The sequence below is a fragment of the Haliotis rubra genome, unplaced genomic scaffold (assembly GCF_003918875.1).
Source record: "Haliotis rubra isolate DU_JTF1 unplaced genomic scaffold, ASM391887v1 Scf10, whole genome shotgun sequence".
Taxonomy (NCBI): domain Eukaryota; kingdom Metazoa; phylum Mollusca; class Gastropoda; order Lepetellida; family Haliotidae; genus Haliotis; species Haliotis rubra.
Window position 1 is genome coordinate 4779538 of NW_025764892.1, and position 19074 is coordinate 4798611.

A 19074-nucleotide genomic window follows, 5' to 3' on the forward strand; every position below is an offset into this window, starting at 1 on the left:
CAAACTTGATTATCAAAATCAGCGCCATATACTAGAGCTGGGCGTGTCCTGCCCTGGTGAACTAGATATGCCCGAAGCGTTGTCGTGTAATAAAATTAATTCAGAGGATTAGAGTAAATTATAATTTTACTATTCTAAAGGCGTCATTTGGATGTGCTATTCACACATCAAGCAGATTCAACCTAAAGGTTCACTCAGTACACTCGCGGTAGACATCTAACACATTGAACTTGCAAGTGTGCACACCGATAGACCGCGTGGCCGAGTTATGTGTGGTTGTATGTGTATATAGTGGATGTATAACCCATCACTGCCCAGACTCATTAGCACATACCATGACTGCTGCTGACTAAATGTTCCCAGTATATACTCACTGTTTGTACGACGGCTCGTGTGACGGCGTGTCGCTGAAAAGCGATCTACTTCGCCTCTCTCCTATCAGGATTGCACAAACCTCGGGCCGGGCCGGACCGGGCCAAAACGAGGCAACGTTATTATTGACGTATTACTCAGTCATCGACAACCCGATATATATTATGGCGTAACGCCATACCTGACACTATTTACAAACTGTACAAATACAAATATGCAACAAAACCACGTTATTGACACTTTTTTCCTCCGACTTTTACGCAACCATCCTTTATCTAGTGAACCTTTCGTGGAAAGGCCACTGTTTCTTGGAAACCTATCCGTATTTGGAATAGGTAATCCCGGCGAATGTCATTGCTTAATGTTTTGTACAATATTTTAACCAGTATGTTGTTTGAACAGGTTTAGTGTATATCGTTATAGTAGACACATACTCTAGACTACAATTTTTGTGAAATTCCTCGGTGGAAGTAGGGCTCGGTTTTGCCTGTTTGTTGTTTAACGGCACACTCAACAATTTCCCAGGTACATGGCGACGGTCTGTAAATAATCGAGTCTGGACCAGACATCTGGTAAGCGCATTATACAATACCCTTAAACCTTTAGTCGACACTTACGATAAGCAGACAAGCAACAGTTGCACAATTCAATTCTAACAAGATCGCATCGGTTAAATCGCCGGCGCGGTTCGAAGCCCGTGCATGTCTTATTTTCTCTATAATTTTTTTTTTTTTAGTGTTATTTCATATTATATACTTTTCATCTTTTTTTAGGTTTATTTGTTTGTTTATCTTTTAAGGTTTGTTTGTTTGTCGGTTGGTTTGTTGGTTTGCGTTATTGTTCCGGTAGACATGGATATGGGATTCAACTCTGGTCAGTTGACAAGGGACCCGGATATACAGGTTGCGAACATGCATGAGTGCAAGTGGATGGATGATACAATGTGTGGTTGTATCACCTCTCCATCTACCTGTACTAATCCCTGGAAATCGTATGATACGTCCGTAGGTAGCATAGGGCACCTCTCGGGTTTACACACCACCGACTTGGGTAAAACACATGCACTGAATTAATCTTTGATAACATGCCGTTGGTATCCTCATTCTGAAAACTCTAAAACCAAATCTTTCACTCCAAAACGATACGTTCGGATGATACAGATGCTTTGAAGCTGACATACTGATTAGAGAGGTCACATATCGCGACCTGCTATGGCAGTGTATTCGGATTTTCCCTCATGGGTATGGAATATCAGATTTGAGTTAAATACATTTCCAATCTGCATGGAACAAAATTCACCCCGAACCGTGCCTACAGTATCACTAATGACTGATTGGTTGATCTCAGCAATATTTGAGTTATATAGCGGCAGTCTATAAATTAATCTAGGGTGGACCAGACAATCCAGTGATCAACAGCATGAGCATCGATCGACGCAATAGGGGTATGTGGCCAACCAAGTCAGCTAGCCTGGCCACCCTATCCTGTTAGTCGCCCCTTATATTATTTTACAACAAGCATGGGTTGCTGAAGACCAATTCTAACCCGGACCTTCACAGGTCGTATTACCAATGAAGTTAGAAGATTAACCTAACTGCTACGGAACTCGCGCCACTGGGCGTAACATGAAAAATAGCCGTGACATGAATGGATGAGGATCAGTCAGGACACCAGGTGTTCGCGAAAAGGGTAAACATGCCCTGGAACTGCCGCGGACATGTTTCCTGTTTCAATTCAAGTCGTGAACACAAATCAGACTATCAAGCATTTTTATTCATTTCCCATTTTGGTTATCACATAAAAATCACACTAATAGGAGTATCAGATACATGCGTAATACATGTACATAGCAAATAACAGTAACACCAGAGAAACACAATGAAAACGCAATAAAATGTAATATTATAAAGTAATGTCGGTGCATTATTGGTTCTGGGGTTAACCTTACATTAAGATTAACTCTTCAGGTTTGCAATGAAAACTAAGTGTGTGCTAGATGTGGTGACCATTCTATTGGAGAAACCGGTATGTAACTAAAGGACCGAGTCATTGTACACAGGCGGGAAATTCCAGATCCTAATGTGCGAAAGGCATTTACGTCTACCACTGTTATTACAGAGTACATGACGTCAAAAACATGATGACGTCACACACGTAATATTACTGCTATCTATGACTACGTTTTACGTATCCGGCCATTGTCACTAAATTGTAACGTCATATGAATGATGACATAAATACTAGTTTCCATTGAACACTGTATTCACACACACACACGCGCGCGCGCGCACGCACGCACGCACGCACATGCACACCTAAATACATATGGATAGACATAATGATAGATAGACACACAGACAGACCTCACTGTAACACAATGGGCAGAAATAGACAAAATAAGGCACTAGATGTTAATGAATATCAAAAGCACGATTTACTGCATACATATCAGCACTACTTTAACAGCTACAAGGGGTGCCTTCATTCAAATAGATAAATAAAAACATGTAATCATTTTATGTGCTTGTTTTCTGTTGAATGCTGTACTCCGCAATATTCCAACTGTATGATGGCGGTATGCACACATTAAAGTGTGGACCAGACAACCCAGTGATTGACACAGTGAGCATCAATCAGCCCAAAAGCATACAATAGCAAGTGTCAGACAGACCAATCGATTCCGTTGGTATACACTCTTATGAATAAACATGGGTTATTGAAGATGGCATCAATCAATCTATCAATACAATCAATCGTCAATGACTACCACAGCACAAAGTGGGCTTTTGATTAGGGCTGGGACGATTCACCGATGCATCGCGATACATTTAAGTTTGATACAGCTATCGTATCGTCGTCTGGTGTATCGATACAAAACGACACACAACTTTTTTGCAAAACAGTATTATCTTAAACATGTTACAGTACTTATTGAGAGAAAAATACGCAAGTATGATGGAGTTACTTGTTTGTTTATTACAATAGTGTTATTGTTTAACACAAATACCATGAAATAAATCATTTAAATCTTGATACCGTGTCATTCTTTCAAGGTGTATGTATCGTGATACGTATCGTATCGCAGGTAAAATATCGCGATATGTATCGCATCGTGACATAGTGCATCGTCCCAGCCCTACCTTTGATGAATTTTGATCTAAATCTACAGGGTTTTATTAGAAACTGATATGCTAAGCAGTCAACACTGAAACTGCCAGGATGGGTTTCCTCACATTATATTCAGTGTATCCATACACTGCACTAGTCCATATGCAGTGGTCCATATGTCCTTTAACTGTCAGCGTAGCGTCCTGTTCTGTAGTTCTTCCACGCCTGCATCCTGTACAGCACGTTCTGGGCACACGTCTTCACCAGGGAGTGGTGCTTCTCCAGAGGTGCTACATTATTGTAAGGGTTGGCTGGATCCAGTACGACCGGATTCCTTCTGAAATACATTGAAACATTGTGTCTGTTATAAATGACCACCAGGAAGTGGTGCTTCTCCAGAGGAGCTACATTGATGTAAGGGTTGGCTGGATCCAGTACGACCGGATTCTTTCTGAAATACATTGAAACATTGTGTCTGTTATAAATGACCACCAGGGAGTGGTGCTTCTCCAGAGGAGCTACATTGATGTAAGGGTTGGCTGGATCCAGTACGACCGGATTCTTTCTGAAATACATTGAAACATTGTGTCTGTTATAAATGAACACCAGGAAGTGGTGCTTCTCCAGAGGAGCTACATTGATGTAAGGGTTGACTTGATCCAGTACGACCGTATTCTTTCTGAAATACATTGAGACATTGTGTCTTTTATAAATGAACACCAGGAAGTGGTGCTTCTCCAGAGGAGCTACATTGATGTAAGGGTTGACTTGATCCAGTACGACCGGATTCTTTCTGAAATACATTGAGACATTGTGTCTTTTATAAATGAACACCAGGAAATGGTGCTTCTCCAGAGGAGCTACATTGATGTAAGGGTTGGCTTGATCCAGTACCACCGGATTCTTTCTGAAATACATTCTTCAGTGATAGTCTGTTCTCAATAACTGTATACATGATTATATTGTAAACATGATTATAAACATTAGGCAAGACGTTTCAGTAGGAAAACCTCGCCCCCGGTTTTATGCACTCGATCCCAGCTATCAAACATTTTAGAATCTCGACCAAAACCTAGGGAAAATGTTTTATCCTGCACATCACATAAATTTGTATGTATGAAGGACATAGGTTGGTATATATGAAACACATAATTGTATGTGTGATTGAAGGATTTATAACACATCCATTACTACAAATGAAACACATGTTTGCATATTTGAATAAAAACCCTTTAGTATGTATAAAACACACACGTTTCTATATGTGAATCACATCACTAAAGTATCTTCTGTGAATATGTGAATCACAAAAGTTTGTATATGTGATTTACATGTGACTAAATATGAAGCATGTAATATATGAAGCATGTCCTATATGTGAATTTACATAAGTTTGTATATGTGATTTACACATTGTATACTGTTTAAATATGAAGCATGTCCTATATGTGAATCACATAAGTTTGTATATGTGATTTACACATCGCTGTAAATATGAAGCATGTACTATATGTGAATCACATAAGTTTGTATATGTTATTTACACATCACTGTAAATATGAAGCATGTCCTATATGTGAATCACATAAGTTTGTATATGTGATTTACACATCACTGTAAATATGAAGCATGTCCTATATGTGAATCACATAAGTTTGTATATGTTTGTATTTGACACATCACTGTAAATATGAAGCATGTACTATATGTGAATCACATAAGTTTGTATATGTGATTTACACATGACTGTAAATATGAAGCATGTACTATATGTGAATCACATAAGTTTGTATATGTGATTTACACATCACTGTAAATATGAAGCATGTCCTATATGTGAATCATATAAGTTTGTATATGTGATTTACACATGACTGTAAATATGAAGCATGTACTATATGTGAATCACATAAATTTGTATATGTGATTTACACATCACTGTAAATATGAAGCATGTCCTATATGTGAATCACATAAGTTTGTATATGTGATTTACACATCACTGTAAATATGAAGCATGTCCTATATGTGAATCATATAAGTTTGTATATGTGATTTACACATCACTGTAAATATGAAGCATGTACTATATGTGAATCACATAAGTTTGTATATGTTATTTACACATGACTGTAAATATGAAGCATGTACTATATGTGAATCACATAAGTTTGTATATGTGATTTACACATCACTGTAAATATGAAGCATGTCCTTAAGAAGATATGATCAACGTACGTTTGTATATATGAAACACATACGATAGTTTACTAGTAAATGAAACACATACGTTGTATAAATTAACTTAAGATTGGTTTGTTTAAACATATTATATTTCTAAAGAAAACTGAATTGGTGAACAAGCATCTTGGCTTATTGTAACACTGCTCCCGGAAATACAGAACTGGTTTGTTGTTGCAAGCTATCGGTGTCTTGGCATGTCGGCATTTTGGGAGGATAGGCGTAGGGCAATTCCCCACCAGGTCATTACCACATCTGCCATATCCCCACCTGGTCATTTCCCCACCTCTTTGGAAAGCAGTGTTTTTATAACAATTACTGATCATAAGTTTTGAAATACATCTGAATGAACTTCCTACTTTTAACTGAGACTTTGATAACAAACATTTAACACCTCGCTGTAAACAATATCAAAATAAAAAATTAAAATGGTTTGTAACACTGTATTTACATCATGAGACCAAGCTGCCAAATTTGGACTCCACTCAAAAAACAAAAACAAAATACCTTACTCCAAAACAGACTTAACAAATAAAGTTAACAAGATAACAATAAATAAGTTCAATTATAACTAGCAAATAAGGAGGCATCCGAGTGGCTTGATATATTGTCTGAAGGAAATATTAACGTGTCGCACGAAAATATTATCTTTGGTTTCAAAGGTAAAAACAACAACTTACTTAATCTTGTGTTTCTAATAGTGAAATATATGCTATATAAAACAAGCCGAAATAATATAAAGCCAGATTTCAAAGTGCTTCAAAGGGAAATACTCAACTACTATAAAGCTACCAAATATACAGCATTATCCCCACTTATTATACTTGCTTGCATAAGCTTGCACTTGCTTGCATAGGTTATTCCATATAATCGTAGTCTCTACCAGTAGAGACTACGATTGCAATCTCTACTAGTAGGATCGGAGATTTTACCAGTAGAGACTCCGATCGCAATCTCTACCCTGACATATACATGATAAACATACGTTAGCATATGTGACTAGAATACAGAAGATACTCACGGGAAGACCTCGTGAACGTTATAGTACAAAGACACTGTGTATCTGTCTGGCCATAGAATCCGCAGTGACGTCAGGTCGGCCAGCTGGGTCATTATCCCTTTGAACCAATCGTTGGTGTTAAAATCATCCGGGGATCTCCGATTTTTCCAAAAGAAGATGGTGACTACTTCCAGAAAGTAGGACGTGACGGCTTTCTGTTCTCTGTTTACCTCAACCTAGCAAATACAAGCGACAAAACCATTTACATAATCAGGAGGAATCACTGCTTAAAGCAGATGTCTACAGTATCATAGTCGCGAGTTTAAGAATCACAGTCAAAATGTACAATACCAGGTGCTTGTGAGAGATGATCTACGGGTGGTGAATCACAAACACACGCAAAACCAAGTAAATTGGGAAAGGCAAAATAATTGCAAACGAATCAGGCAGGCAATAAGCATAATTTAGTGGAATGCCAAATGGCCAAGTCGTTTACCATCTTGATTGCGACTATGGTACGGCGCAGACGTTCCCAGGATCACAATCGGTGAGAATCTAGCATTCAGACCAGTATGTTATCTCGTTAAATTCTCCACAACATGACTTTTTGTGAAAAGATCTATTGCTGTTTATATTATATTGTATATAATATATGTGATAATAGTTTCATTTCTACATTGAGCGAACATCGAATGAAAAACATTAGGTTGTTTCTTTCATGTGAAGAAGTTTTTACATGGCGACCAAGAATTGAAAAATAATTAAATTATCATATGAAGAGTTTATGACATGAAGACAAAAAAGACCAAAACCTCGTGTATTGACGTCTTAACCATGCTGCACATTTATTTACCTGATATACGATATTTAGATGGCAGGCGCTTTAGTCCGTTTATGGTAGGGAAAGATTTTAAACATCTGTTTGCATACATGAATGGTTTTGTGGAAATTAATATTAAGAGATCTTAGCAAACACACATTTCATGGTTAATAGAAAATGTCACTGATCAGTCACTGATCATTAGTTTAATCAGGAGATATGAACATATTTTACCTTTGCCCAATATTTCAGCAGTCTTATGAAATTATGTTAATTCCACTATTTTACAGACCATGATAAGACCAATCTTATATCTCTTGAACGCTGTCAATACAAAACCCCCGTCCTGGGTCCATTTTCACCAAAAGAGTTGGCCATCTAATATCCATATTTGTTTGCTTTTGTTATTCGTTGACCCCCCACATACACGACACCTTATCATACCGGTTTTTCACAAGGTTATAAAACTTGTTTCGCCTCCTCTGTGTTGGGGATGTTTTAGTGATGGCTGACCTGTTAAAGATGAGGACAATCTTCAAGTGAAGTCAAGTGTGTGAGGCACACGAGTATACTTCAAGATGATTCAAGGCGTTCAAGGATTAGCGAACTGTTAACTGTATTACGAGCTTAGTGCTGAAAGAAACAGGGGCCTCTTGTATCCGTTATAATGGGGTTTTGATTACAGTTTGGTTGTAACTACCATATGAAAGCAAACTGGTCAATAGAACTTACCTCTTTCATATTGCTTTGCGACAATATCACATGAATACATAGGATGATATATGATAATATTTTCAAAGGAATTGCACTTTAACGTATGTAAACTGAAAGGGAAAGAAAACTCTCAGTTGACATTATCTCATGTTTGAATTTCAGCTAAAATTTGTACAGTCAGCGATATTTTATCCCCCAAATGAACTGTAGATGTGCTTAGTTTACACTTAAAAATACGTTCACTTTGTTTTAGTTTTTAAATACAACTTAATTTAGAAGTTTAAAATCACAATAAAACGTACACAACTATGGATGGGTATCTTGACATCGTTTATTTGAAAATCAATGAATGTGCTTTTTTCGGCTCAAATGTACACAAAGTCCACTGACGTCAGGTGTGAGACTTCATGGAGCATCCTTCCTGTGGCAGTTTCTGTGAGTATTGTAATCACGTATTGTTCATCAATAAACATTCAATGTGTGTTTCCGTTATATTTCGTTTACCTCTATATATAAGAGACACTGTTTTGTAAACAAAAATATGATATTTCAAAATGTATCTTGTGTAACAGCGTTCAATTGTTAGGTCCTGTGATTTTCGGTGCCAAGCTATCGTAAAGCATGTACTTCATCTCAGAGAGAAAAATGGCCCTAATTCTGTTTCATGAGCAGGATGTACCTCATTACCATTCAACTCTAGTTTACATGAAATGTCTGTATCACAACGTACAGGAACATCGAATTAACTATAGTTCGAGACAACAGAGAACTGATATTCGATCGGTGTACCCAAAATAATTTGTTTGATAAGTTCATAGCCATAGACTTTAACATAAACACACTGGGGGCATGTTTCAACGTATAGAGTTCTAACGTACAACCATGAGGAAAGTAAAAACATTGAGAATAAATGGGTTGTTTATCACAACACAGTCATTGAGTCCTTATGCTATTACGACCTTCGCCGTGGAAGCTTGCGCTTGATTACGTTCAATAGACCTAATAGTTTTGAAGGCGGTTCTTCCGACTGGATTGAACAATTGCAGTACTTTGAGAACGCTGAACATGGTCTGTCTATCACGCAAGGGACTAATGCCAGCTTTGAACACAAACTCTCGAAATCGATTGATTAATGATCGTATTTGGATCTAGTATCCGTGGAACCATTCCAGTATCTCGCCGGTACATTCCTTTGAAGTACAGGTGCATATATTCAACGTCTTGAGAGCCTTCAATTTGAAATGAAGAATTTAAATGATGCTGTTTACAATAACTAGCATATCAAAACAATAACCAAAGCTACAGTTACAATGCAGTTTGAAATATGTAAACCAATGATTATAAACTGTATCAATGTAAAAATGGTCTAACGAATGGTAATGATATAAATTCAATTTCATTCGACGTAAAAAGAAAATATCTGAGAAACATATATGAGTGGACCACTGACAGTTAGTGACATCAAGTGTTCGCCCATGTTGAAAGCACGTTTTCTTATCATCAATCTTTACTTATTGAGATATATATATTATACTTCATAAAACTGATATATATATATATATATATATATATATATAAGAAGAAGTTTCTGAAATAATCACACGACACGGATCTTCTCCAACATGATTCACTTTTATCTTCAGGGAGAAGTGATTACAGTTAAACGGATTATGTTATGACGTCACTCTGTCATGTCGTCACAATGCAACTGTATACAAATGTTGTGACGCGGCGTTGCACGCTCGGTATTCTCATCACTTTCTTTATATATATAAAATATGTGTGTGTGTGTGTGTGTGTGTGCATGTGTGTGTAGTGTGTGTGTGTATAGAGCAGAAGTTCAAATTACTATTGTTATTACTTTTATGCCTGACTGGCTTCTTCTAGTCACAGTCATGATTATACGATGTTTGAATGACCTTCTTATCCGAAATGTCTTTGGAACTAAATCATAACTGCAGGAGCAATATCCTATCTAATCCACGTGTTGAATGTGCTCTAAAGACACGTGCTTATTGAGCACACATCCATAACTCACACAGTAACACACGCTGTTGAACAGAAAATGTCTCTCATTTCCTAGTTCACTGTACCAGACATTCCTGTAGCTACAGATGCTTATCTGGCTTTCTAGAAACGTGAAGTCAAGTGACGTGATGTAACGCAATATATATTACAGTGTTCAATGTGCAATGTACCGGATGGTATATAGCCTGTCACACCATATCACTCCACAGTCACAGCTGAAATCAGATATGGGTGGAGTTACCTTCTCTGTGTTTGAATTGACGTTGAGAACATAACATTGTTATTTGTATATACACGTGTCTCCGTTAAAGTGCCCAGTGTTCGAGTTTGTTATATGGTCTGCTATCTTGCTGTGTAAGTTGTTGAAGTGTCTTTTTACAATAATTGGATACGGTTGGAGACCGTATTGGTTCTGACTCACACGCGTGGGTGACGTTCTTGAAATTGACATCTTGCAGTATGTCATGTGTAGGTAGAACTTTACCACAAGTAGGTAAACCATGGTATACATAACCAAGGTGGGAGTTTAGGGGCGGTTACAGCTCTTTGAGAAAGGAGGGGAGGTGTGTGTGTGCACAGTTCATTTTCACGAAAGTTTCAATTGTCATTTAATAAAATTTCAGGTCCACCCTTGCACCCCAACCCCCTCTGGATCCGCCTATGGATTTTATCACTGTGTATATTTGATCTGAATATGATATATTATTTCACAAAAAAAGAAGATAAATATCCTTTGTATCCGCTATATTGTATTACGTGAGAGTGTATCCATCATACCTGAATCATTTAATATATTTTCAGTCTCATTACGTAAAATTTTGCTTGATGGCTTTTGCAACTCTTATCGGAACATATGAATGTTTTTAAAATTGTAACAATTCAAAGGTTTAGTTTTCTTTCTTTTGTAGGATTCAATTGCCAGTGTGTTATCTTGGGATAAGAGTTTGAACCTTTGTATTCATTAACAAAAGTGAGGTTTTACCATAACATAGTAGTATGTACTAAACAGTGTGATAAATATACATAATACCTGTGTGCTACATGGTTTTGTACTCAGCGAGTGAGTGGGTGGATGGATAAGTGAGTGAGGGAATGATTGAGTGACATGAGCAGTACGTCATTCCGTGTAGGTAAAAACCAGTAATGTGGATGTCTTATACTTTGACTAAACTACTATCGGAAAGGTGCTGACAAACGAATAATCATAATCGGACCAATCTGGGATTCGAAACCGCGTATAAAGGATTGTCACACTGCCCCATGACAGATCGTAAAATAGTGACCACCCTTGGTGGTTTACAGTCCAAGCTCCGTCCTAGTGATGGAAACCATTGTTATCAGAAACGGTACGGAGAACTCCTATGGTCAGGGGGTCCTCTACAGACGCTGACTTCCGGGTCTTACTACAGCTTCGAGCTGACCGTTTCCTGGAAGGCCGACTGTACCTCTAGATCAAGGTGATGAAAGGCATTTCCCACTTGACAAATCTGATTATTCTTTCTGTGCCACCTTTCTGCCTGGTTCAAAGATCGTTTTCTGGATTCAAGAACGGCAACATGCCTTATTCACGACATTCTATAGTAACCAATTCTGTCAATTACTGGGTACTGAGTTATGGTATATGGTTAATAACGATGATCAGGTGCGTTTTAAAATAATTACCGATTTTAGGTTCATTTTACATTTTAGTTCGTACTGATTTATTGCTGAACCTTCAAGTTTCAACTTTGGAGTCAATTCGTAACAATATGTATACTGTTCGTTTCTGCCAAACAGCTTAGCTCACACGGAGGGGGCCACATAAGTAGCCACTGATGTGATAAGAATTACTACACTACATTTGAAGGGATTAAGGGGATAGTAGAGCTACAGACCCCTTGGAATGCAGATGTGATAGGAACGTCAACAGTTGGCTGGAATGCGTTCAATATGAGGCAATGACCTGCCACATGTTGATCCTAGTGATGTGACAGGATGCTTGGTGTCTGCGACAGCTCTCTATGTAGCAATGTGTCTGCCTGGACTGCCAGCTTGTTGTGGGTTCGAATCCCGGTTTCATTCCGATTATGACAGACGTTGTGTTTGACAACAGAATACGGATCTGTACCAGAAAGTGAGTGAGTGAGTATGGTTTTACGCCGCTTTTAGCAATATTCCAGCAATATCACGGCGGGGGACACCAGAAATGGGCTGCACACATTGTACCCCAACAGAAAGTGAAGGTGAAGAAGTTGTTTTCCATGAAAGGTGTTTAGATACCAGACACCTTCTCTGCCCACCATTATTCGTAAACCGGTTTCCTCTAACTTTCCTTATGCTCTGGTTTTCGATTAATCATAATATAAATCAAACGCGCAATACGAGTAAATACTGACTAATTACATTAATGGACACTCACGTTATTTCGAGAACACGTTCGGTTAAATGTATAGAGTTCATTTCATACAGGACATACCTATGGTCAAAATTTGTCCTCACCTTAGAGTTTCACCTTTCTGTCTGACAGAAATTGGACTAGGCCTGCCTGTCTGACAGAAATTAAATATATAAAATGTCACGTACCTATTCTTGGCACCGTTTAACAGGGAATTGTATATGTGGCTCAATGTTCGCCATCTCAGGAGCCATAGGGTGAAATTTTGAATTCGAAGTAAGCACTACCTCGATCGATCGTTTATCCACAGACTGATGCACACCGAGGGAGATTCTTTATGGCCATAAACAAGATATCGATTTCAGAATAGTGGATGTAAGTACAAAACTACCTGGTTTCAAAAGGTGCTAGCCTTCACCTTCACCTTGTGGAAATCACAAACGCCACAAAACACCACTTGGCTGAAAACCGCTAAAATGAGTGAGTGAGTGAACATGGTTTTACGCCGCTTTTAGCAATATTCCAGCAATATCACGGCGGGAGACAACAGAAATGGGCTTCACACATTGTACCCATGTGGGGAATCGAACCCGGGTCTGTGGCGTGACGGGCGAACGCTTTAACCACTAGGCTACCCCACCGCCCCACGCAAAATGAGGTACGCAAAATGAGGTCCACTACGAAAGTGTATCATCTGTGATACGTTTGTTATGTGATATGTGTATGCTACATTGGCTTACATTGACGTCACGGCGAAACATTTCAATGAAGCACCCTTTGTGTGTATGTCACATTTGAATGTCATAAGAATCCAAATATCCTGAAATTAAACAAGAGGATCGGATCTTAAAAAGTAAATATCAATGAAGTATTTATTGATATCTAATTCGATATGCGTAAATTATAATATAACGAGTTTGGATATCATAAATCAATAGATATATGATGGCATTAAATTTACGGCAAAGAAAGAGATGCAGAACAAATACCCACAATTGTGTCTTTTTACAGATCACGATATTAGCCAGAAAAACATGAATTCATATTAATATGAGGCAAAGCGTTGCTGGTACATATGAGACGTGACCAGGTCGCATTGAAAACGATTTGAAGTAACGAAGTTTCTGTGTAGAGATTACTAGTGAGTGAAATTAGTTTTACGCCGCACTCAGCAATATTCCAGCAATATGGCGGCGGTCTGTAAATAATCGGGTCAGGACCAGACAATCCAGGGATCAACAGCATGAGCATTGACCTACGAGATTGGGATACGATGAAATGTGTCAACCCAATCAGCGAGCGACCACCCGATCCCGGTAGTCGCCTCTTACGACAAGCATGGGTTACTGAAGGTCAATTCTAACCCGGATCTTCACGGGTAGAGATTACTACATGAGTGTCTGTCAGGTATCATTTATCATACAATTAGTTGTCTCAAAACGTATCGAACAAGTGTAGGATCCGTTTTGAAAGAACTCGCTGTAAGATTTATGATAGATAACAGAGCCCGGTTGTGATACTCTGTTTCCCATAGACATCTGAAGCAGAACAATTGATAGTTTTATCGACATACATTTTGTCTATTGTCACGATCTCTGTATTAATACATAACGCAACGATTACGAGTGACGTCATCCAACTTACTGCTCTCTACTCCTCAAATATATGTCTTCGCAATATCTGTGGAATATGAAGGAGATGATGTAAATAGATACCAAAATAGCATTTATTGACCACTCTAAATCCATAATGTATACACACAGACGGAAGAGATTTCGACCGAAGCGTGAGAAGCTTGTCAATGATTAACAGTCAGGAAAGTAGTACTTCATAATTTGATCTTAGGTCAGTCAGTCCTGTGTAGCCAATCACAGAGCAGGAAATCAGTCTCGTGTTTGAAACCAGTGATATCAAACAGGTCTCTAGTTCCAGGTCGATAAAAAAAATCGCGATTATCACCAGGCTTTGACAAAATGAATTATAATATCAGTTTCGGTGTAAAGTTTCGTTCCAAATCGAAAATAGATTGTGTATACCTGCCAATTGTGAAAGTGAATCTCCACTAATCCAGTGAATACCTTATGGATCGTTGAAGACCTTCCTACCAAGCAATACCGAAATGTTTCTCAATAATAGGGATCTATAAAGTTGATAAAATTCTCCCGCGATCTTCTGTTTCAAACCTCATTGGCTGCTCCGTCCAATTAGCGTCACATTTCCAGTGATGGTCTAACGGAAAGAAGACTCCTTTAAATCCTAATTAAACATTTCATCGACACTAACATCATAACCAACAAAGAAACAATCCCCTTGTCAAATTATTAGAGTGGGAGGGAATTCAGGTTTTAATATATGACTGGCGTATCCAAGTCGCAAAGGAATGGCTGGATTTAGGCTTATATGACCAAGGAAATGAGACGTACAGTCACGTCAGGACCACGAGAAGAGGACCATGGGCAAATGTTATGTTAAGATTTGTAATTAGAAACATACCTGTAGGGGGGGTAGACCTACTGGGTTAACAGGATTTTAAAGGGTGGAGTAGGTTATATTTGTGGGTATGTATGGCTGATTAAAATTTAACTATGTACTACATTAGGTATTTAGGCTATATAAAAGCTGGACCATTCCTATCTCTCCACGCACTTTCTCCCTGTTCATCCTCCAGCCCAGATGTATGTATCTCCAAAATTACTAATCTACATACGTATGTAGATCTCGTTTCATAAAGCCCCTAATGCTAGGACCTTAGAATATGATGTACTTTCACACATACTTAACACAGCCCTGGTCATAGGAGCACTTTGGGAGACGGGTGTCTTTATTCTGAAGTAAGCCTCGGTGCATGACTTCATAAACTCTGTTTACGCATTCAGTGACGCTGTCCAACGTTATCGTATGTACGATGGCTTCCTCCAAGCACTGTATCGAGCAGAAAAGCTGGCGATGGGGTAGCCTAGTGATTAAGGTGGTGGCTCGTCACCCCGAAGAGCCGGGTTCGATTCCCCACATGGGTACAATGTGTGATGCCCATCTCTGGCGTCCCTCGCAAGATTATTGCTGGAATATTGCTTAACGCGGCGTAAATCCACAATCTCTCACTCACTCACTCACTCTTACAGAAAAGAATGTACAAACCACCTCCTAACGTCCGCTCATAGCTTCATGTATTTATCGCGAATGTATCGCAGCACTGCCGCGATAATGGCATGATAGTGTTATCGCCGTACCGCGTTGATATCGCAAAGACTCCGCAAATACAAATTGGGTATAAAGTTGGGGTACTGCAAGTCGTGTGAGTAGTTCGTGGAACCAGTTTTGCTTTCCCTTTGCTCGTAGACCTAATACAATGGCTGAGTTTATGTTTCGTTAGATAATGGAAACTAGTTATCATCTGGTGTTGACATTTCCTTTCTATTTCAACGGGCGATTGAGTGAGTATTGGTTTACGACGCTTTTAGCAGTACTTCAGCCATAGTAGACATCCACTACCCTGTCCCCATGTAGGTAATCGAACCCAGGTCTTTAGCATGACGAGCGAACGCTTTAACCACTAGGCTACCCTAACGTCCCCGTATCTATTTGAACAGTATATCGGTTACATCACGACTTGTTTTGTTGAAACTTTTACGAGTGCGGTTATCCTGCTCAAACACCAAGAAACATGGTCAGAACAGACATGGCCTTAAACGACATGACCAGCTGTGCCCCAGCAATAAAGTAATATGTACGTACTCACTAACCCATATAAATATCTACATACTTACATTCACACTCATAATCAATTAAGCATGTACACACGTGTGGCTGTACATACATGTATTTTGCATATTTCCCAATATATTCCTAATTACACGTCCTAAATATGGCAGGAGAACATGTCCTACTCAGTTTTATAGCAGAGCATCCGCTCACTACATTTATTATTGAGTCTGATTAATGTAAACATGGCAAAATAACGGTGAAGCATAGCTAACAACATTTCAAAATACACCAGGTAATGAAAAGGCAGACATTTTGCACTTGCCGTGTCTGTGGTTTCATCATAATAAATTTTGACCCAGATACCAGCAGTTCATCCGGTGTAGCACACATATGAAATAAACAAGACTATACTGAAGAATGATAAAACATGACAGTCACGATGTCAGCGGTGAAGAAATGCATTCCTCCCGTTTAACGTCCAACTCCACTGACGTCAAAACACCGTGAAACACCCTCCTGACACTGTCAGTGCACATGCCCATAGACTTATCCGCTCTTCTTAAGGCAAGTTATGATATTACTAAACACTACCTTCACATGCACCGAGGAAAGGTTACCTCGAATTTTGAAAAAAAGCAAGGATTCAAATCCACGTGAATATGCAAAGACATCACGCCTTGGAATTTGTCTGCTTTGCTTATAAGTGAACGCCGCACTTAATTTTGCCTTCATAAACATGTCTATTTAAAGGCTTTGGGACTACACCCATAATTTTCCTATGCCCTTATGACGGTGTCCGTGTCTTGCATACTTAGAATTTTGGCACGTTCTATGAAGTTTTTACACAAGAGACTCTCCAAGCATTGAAATGGGTATTTCGTGATGTCTACGCTAGCAAAGATGGTGGTTTGGTGTTATTAGTAAAATGATAGTTCTACAGAGCGTTTGCTCCTTTTGACCGGAGGATTGAGTTACGTTACATGCAACTTAATAAAGGATTGCAGTGGAGTAGGTGCACATACAGTCGTTTGCCTAACCTTCCGACTCCACATAACCTTCAAATCAAACGTCAGGCGCCAATCATTACCCTCGCCATTCAGTTTCTTTTCCAAGGGCTGCCTTTACCCGCTTTAATGAAGTGGCAACATGATGGGAAGGAACGACCACGTTGGTATACACAAAGGAGTTAATCCAAGTATTTCACAACTGTTTAGTCTGTAAAGACGCTAAGAGGTACAGAGTATACCGAGGTGCTGAGTGTATGCCCTGTTTGAGAGACGCGACCGAGAGCTAGAGGTGGTCTGACATGAATATAACTAACTGTCCGAGTTTAATATTACAAGCTGTACACAGGTGAAAGGATCGATTGCAAGGTAAAGTTATCCGTCTGTTCACACACAACATCTTACGGGTTGACATTCACTAACAGGACGGACTATTGCACCCGTACGCTTGTAAAGATCGTTCAATATTTGTACGTCACAGAGGCAGGATTTCCTTAGTCCAGCCTTAGCGATAAAGGTAACTGACAGACCTTCAACCTACCGCCCGACCCAAGCAGGCTGCGACATACAGGTCGTCCGGGCCATGAAGGCAAAGTACGTTGAGAACTAGCGCCTGCTACATCTTATAGGGACGCTCCGACGGTGAAACGACTTCTATGCGGTGGGAATATTCAATCTGGGATGATCGGAAGCGATTCGGCGGCCACTGCATCTTTCAAACCGAGTCACTTCCCAGGCGAACAGGACAGGGAAATTGAAGTCGGTGAAATATTTTGCTGTGAACTTCAAAGAAAATCCACCCAAGTCAAAGGAGTAATCGTGTTTTTCTTCTGCACCTGTGCTTAGCAGATCCCCGCTGGTAGCAGACCTGGCAAAAGAAATTTCATTAATTCCATGCCAACTATCCACGGATACCATTTGTTGACTAGTGTGTGAGGAGCTCCCATGGCACAAGCTATGTAGGTGAGTTTACAACTTGTGAAAGTACAACTATGTTATTGACAATGTAAAATTCACATTGTTTCTTTCCTCGTTGTTTTGACGTCCAATTACTCGTGTTCTAAGGAGCCCGAGAAGAATTAATTCTTATGGAGATTGATTATACTTTAAGCTAAATATATTTGAGTAAAATATAGCGTGTTATGTCGGGATTAAGATCTTTCCTACTTCCTGGTTTGATGTAATCGTTGTGTGTTTACGGAATTCGAAATCCCTCTTCCATTCCACACAGCTTGTATAAAACTCAATATGTTTGATAGCATGATCAATCCTTTAAGGGTCGTGGTTAAGACAACAAAACCTTCATGCATATTTTATTCGATACACAGGGCTCAGACACGGGCCATTGTTTGGAAAACTGATCGAAAATATTTGAACGCCTATCGACCTGTCAGGACCGTGTTATTCAACTATAAATTAGGGCGAATTACCGCAAGGCGCACTCGATAGGCCGTGGACCATTACACTGAACCATAAACGTTTATCATCTAACGGTGTTGCTAAAGTTTATTTCATACTTACTCTTGAGATTTATCTGTCACAGCTTAGCGCAGTCTGACTACTCGCTCTTTGTTTTATGTGCTTGGAGTACAGCAGGTCAAAGTTCAAATGTCACATGTGTGTAAGTCTAAAACGATATTCAATAACGTAATGGTACACAAGTTGCAGCATTAAAATCAGCATTCACACCATACTGGTGTCAATACAT

At 39.1% G+C, this 19074-nt stretch overlaps 1 protein-coding gene across 1 annotated transcript in view; it reads right to left on the reverse strand.

The window, feature by feature from the left end:
* Positions 1-2791: 2791 nt before the first annotated feature.
* LOC124265685 (2'-5'-oligoadenylate synthase 2-like) overlaps positions 2792-19074 on the reverse strand; it is a 51288-nt gene continuing 35005 nt past the window's right edge. The window contains exons 10-12 of the mRNA XM_046700522.1: positions 7776-7805; positions 6743-6957; positions 2792-3817 (exon numbers count right to left, since the gene is read on the reverse strand). Of these exons, the coding sequence (XP_046556478.1) occupies positions 3664-3817; positions 6743-6957; positions 7776-7805 (399 nt within the window). The 3' untranslated portion in view covers positions 2792-3663. The remainder of the gene's footprint in view (positions 3818-6742; positions 6958-7775; positions 7806-19074) is intronic.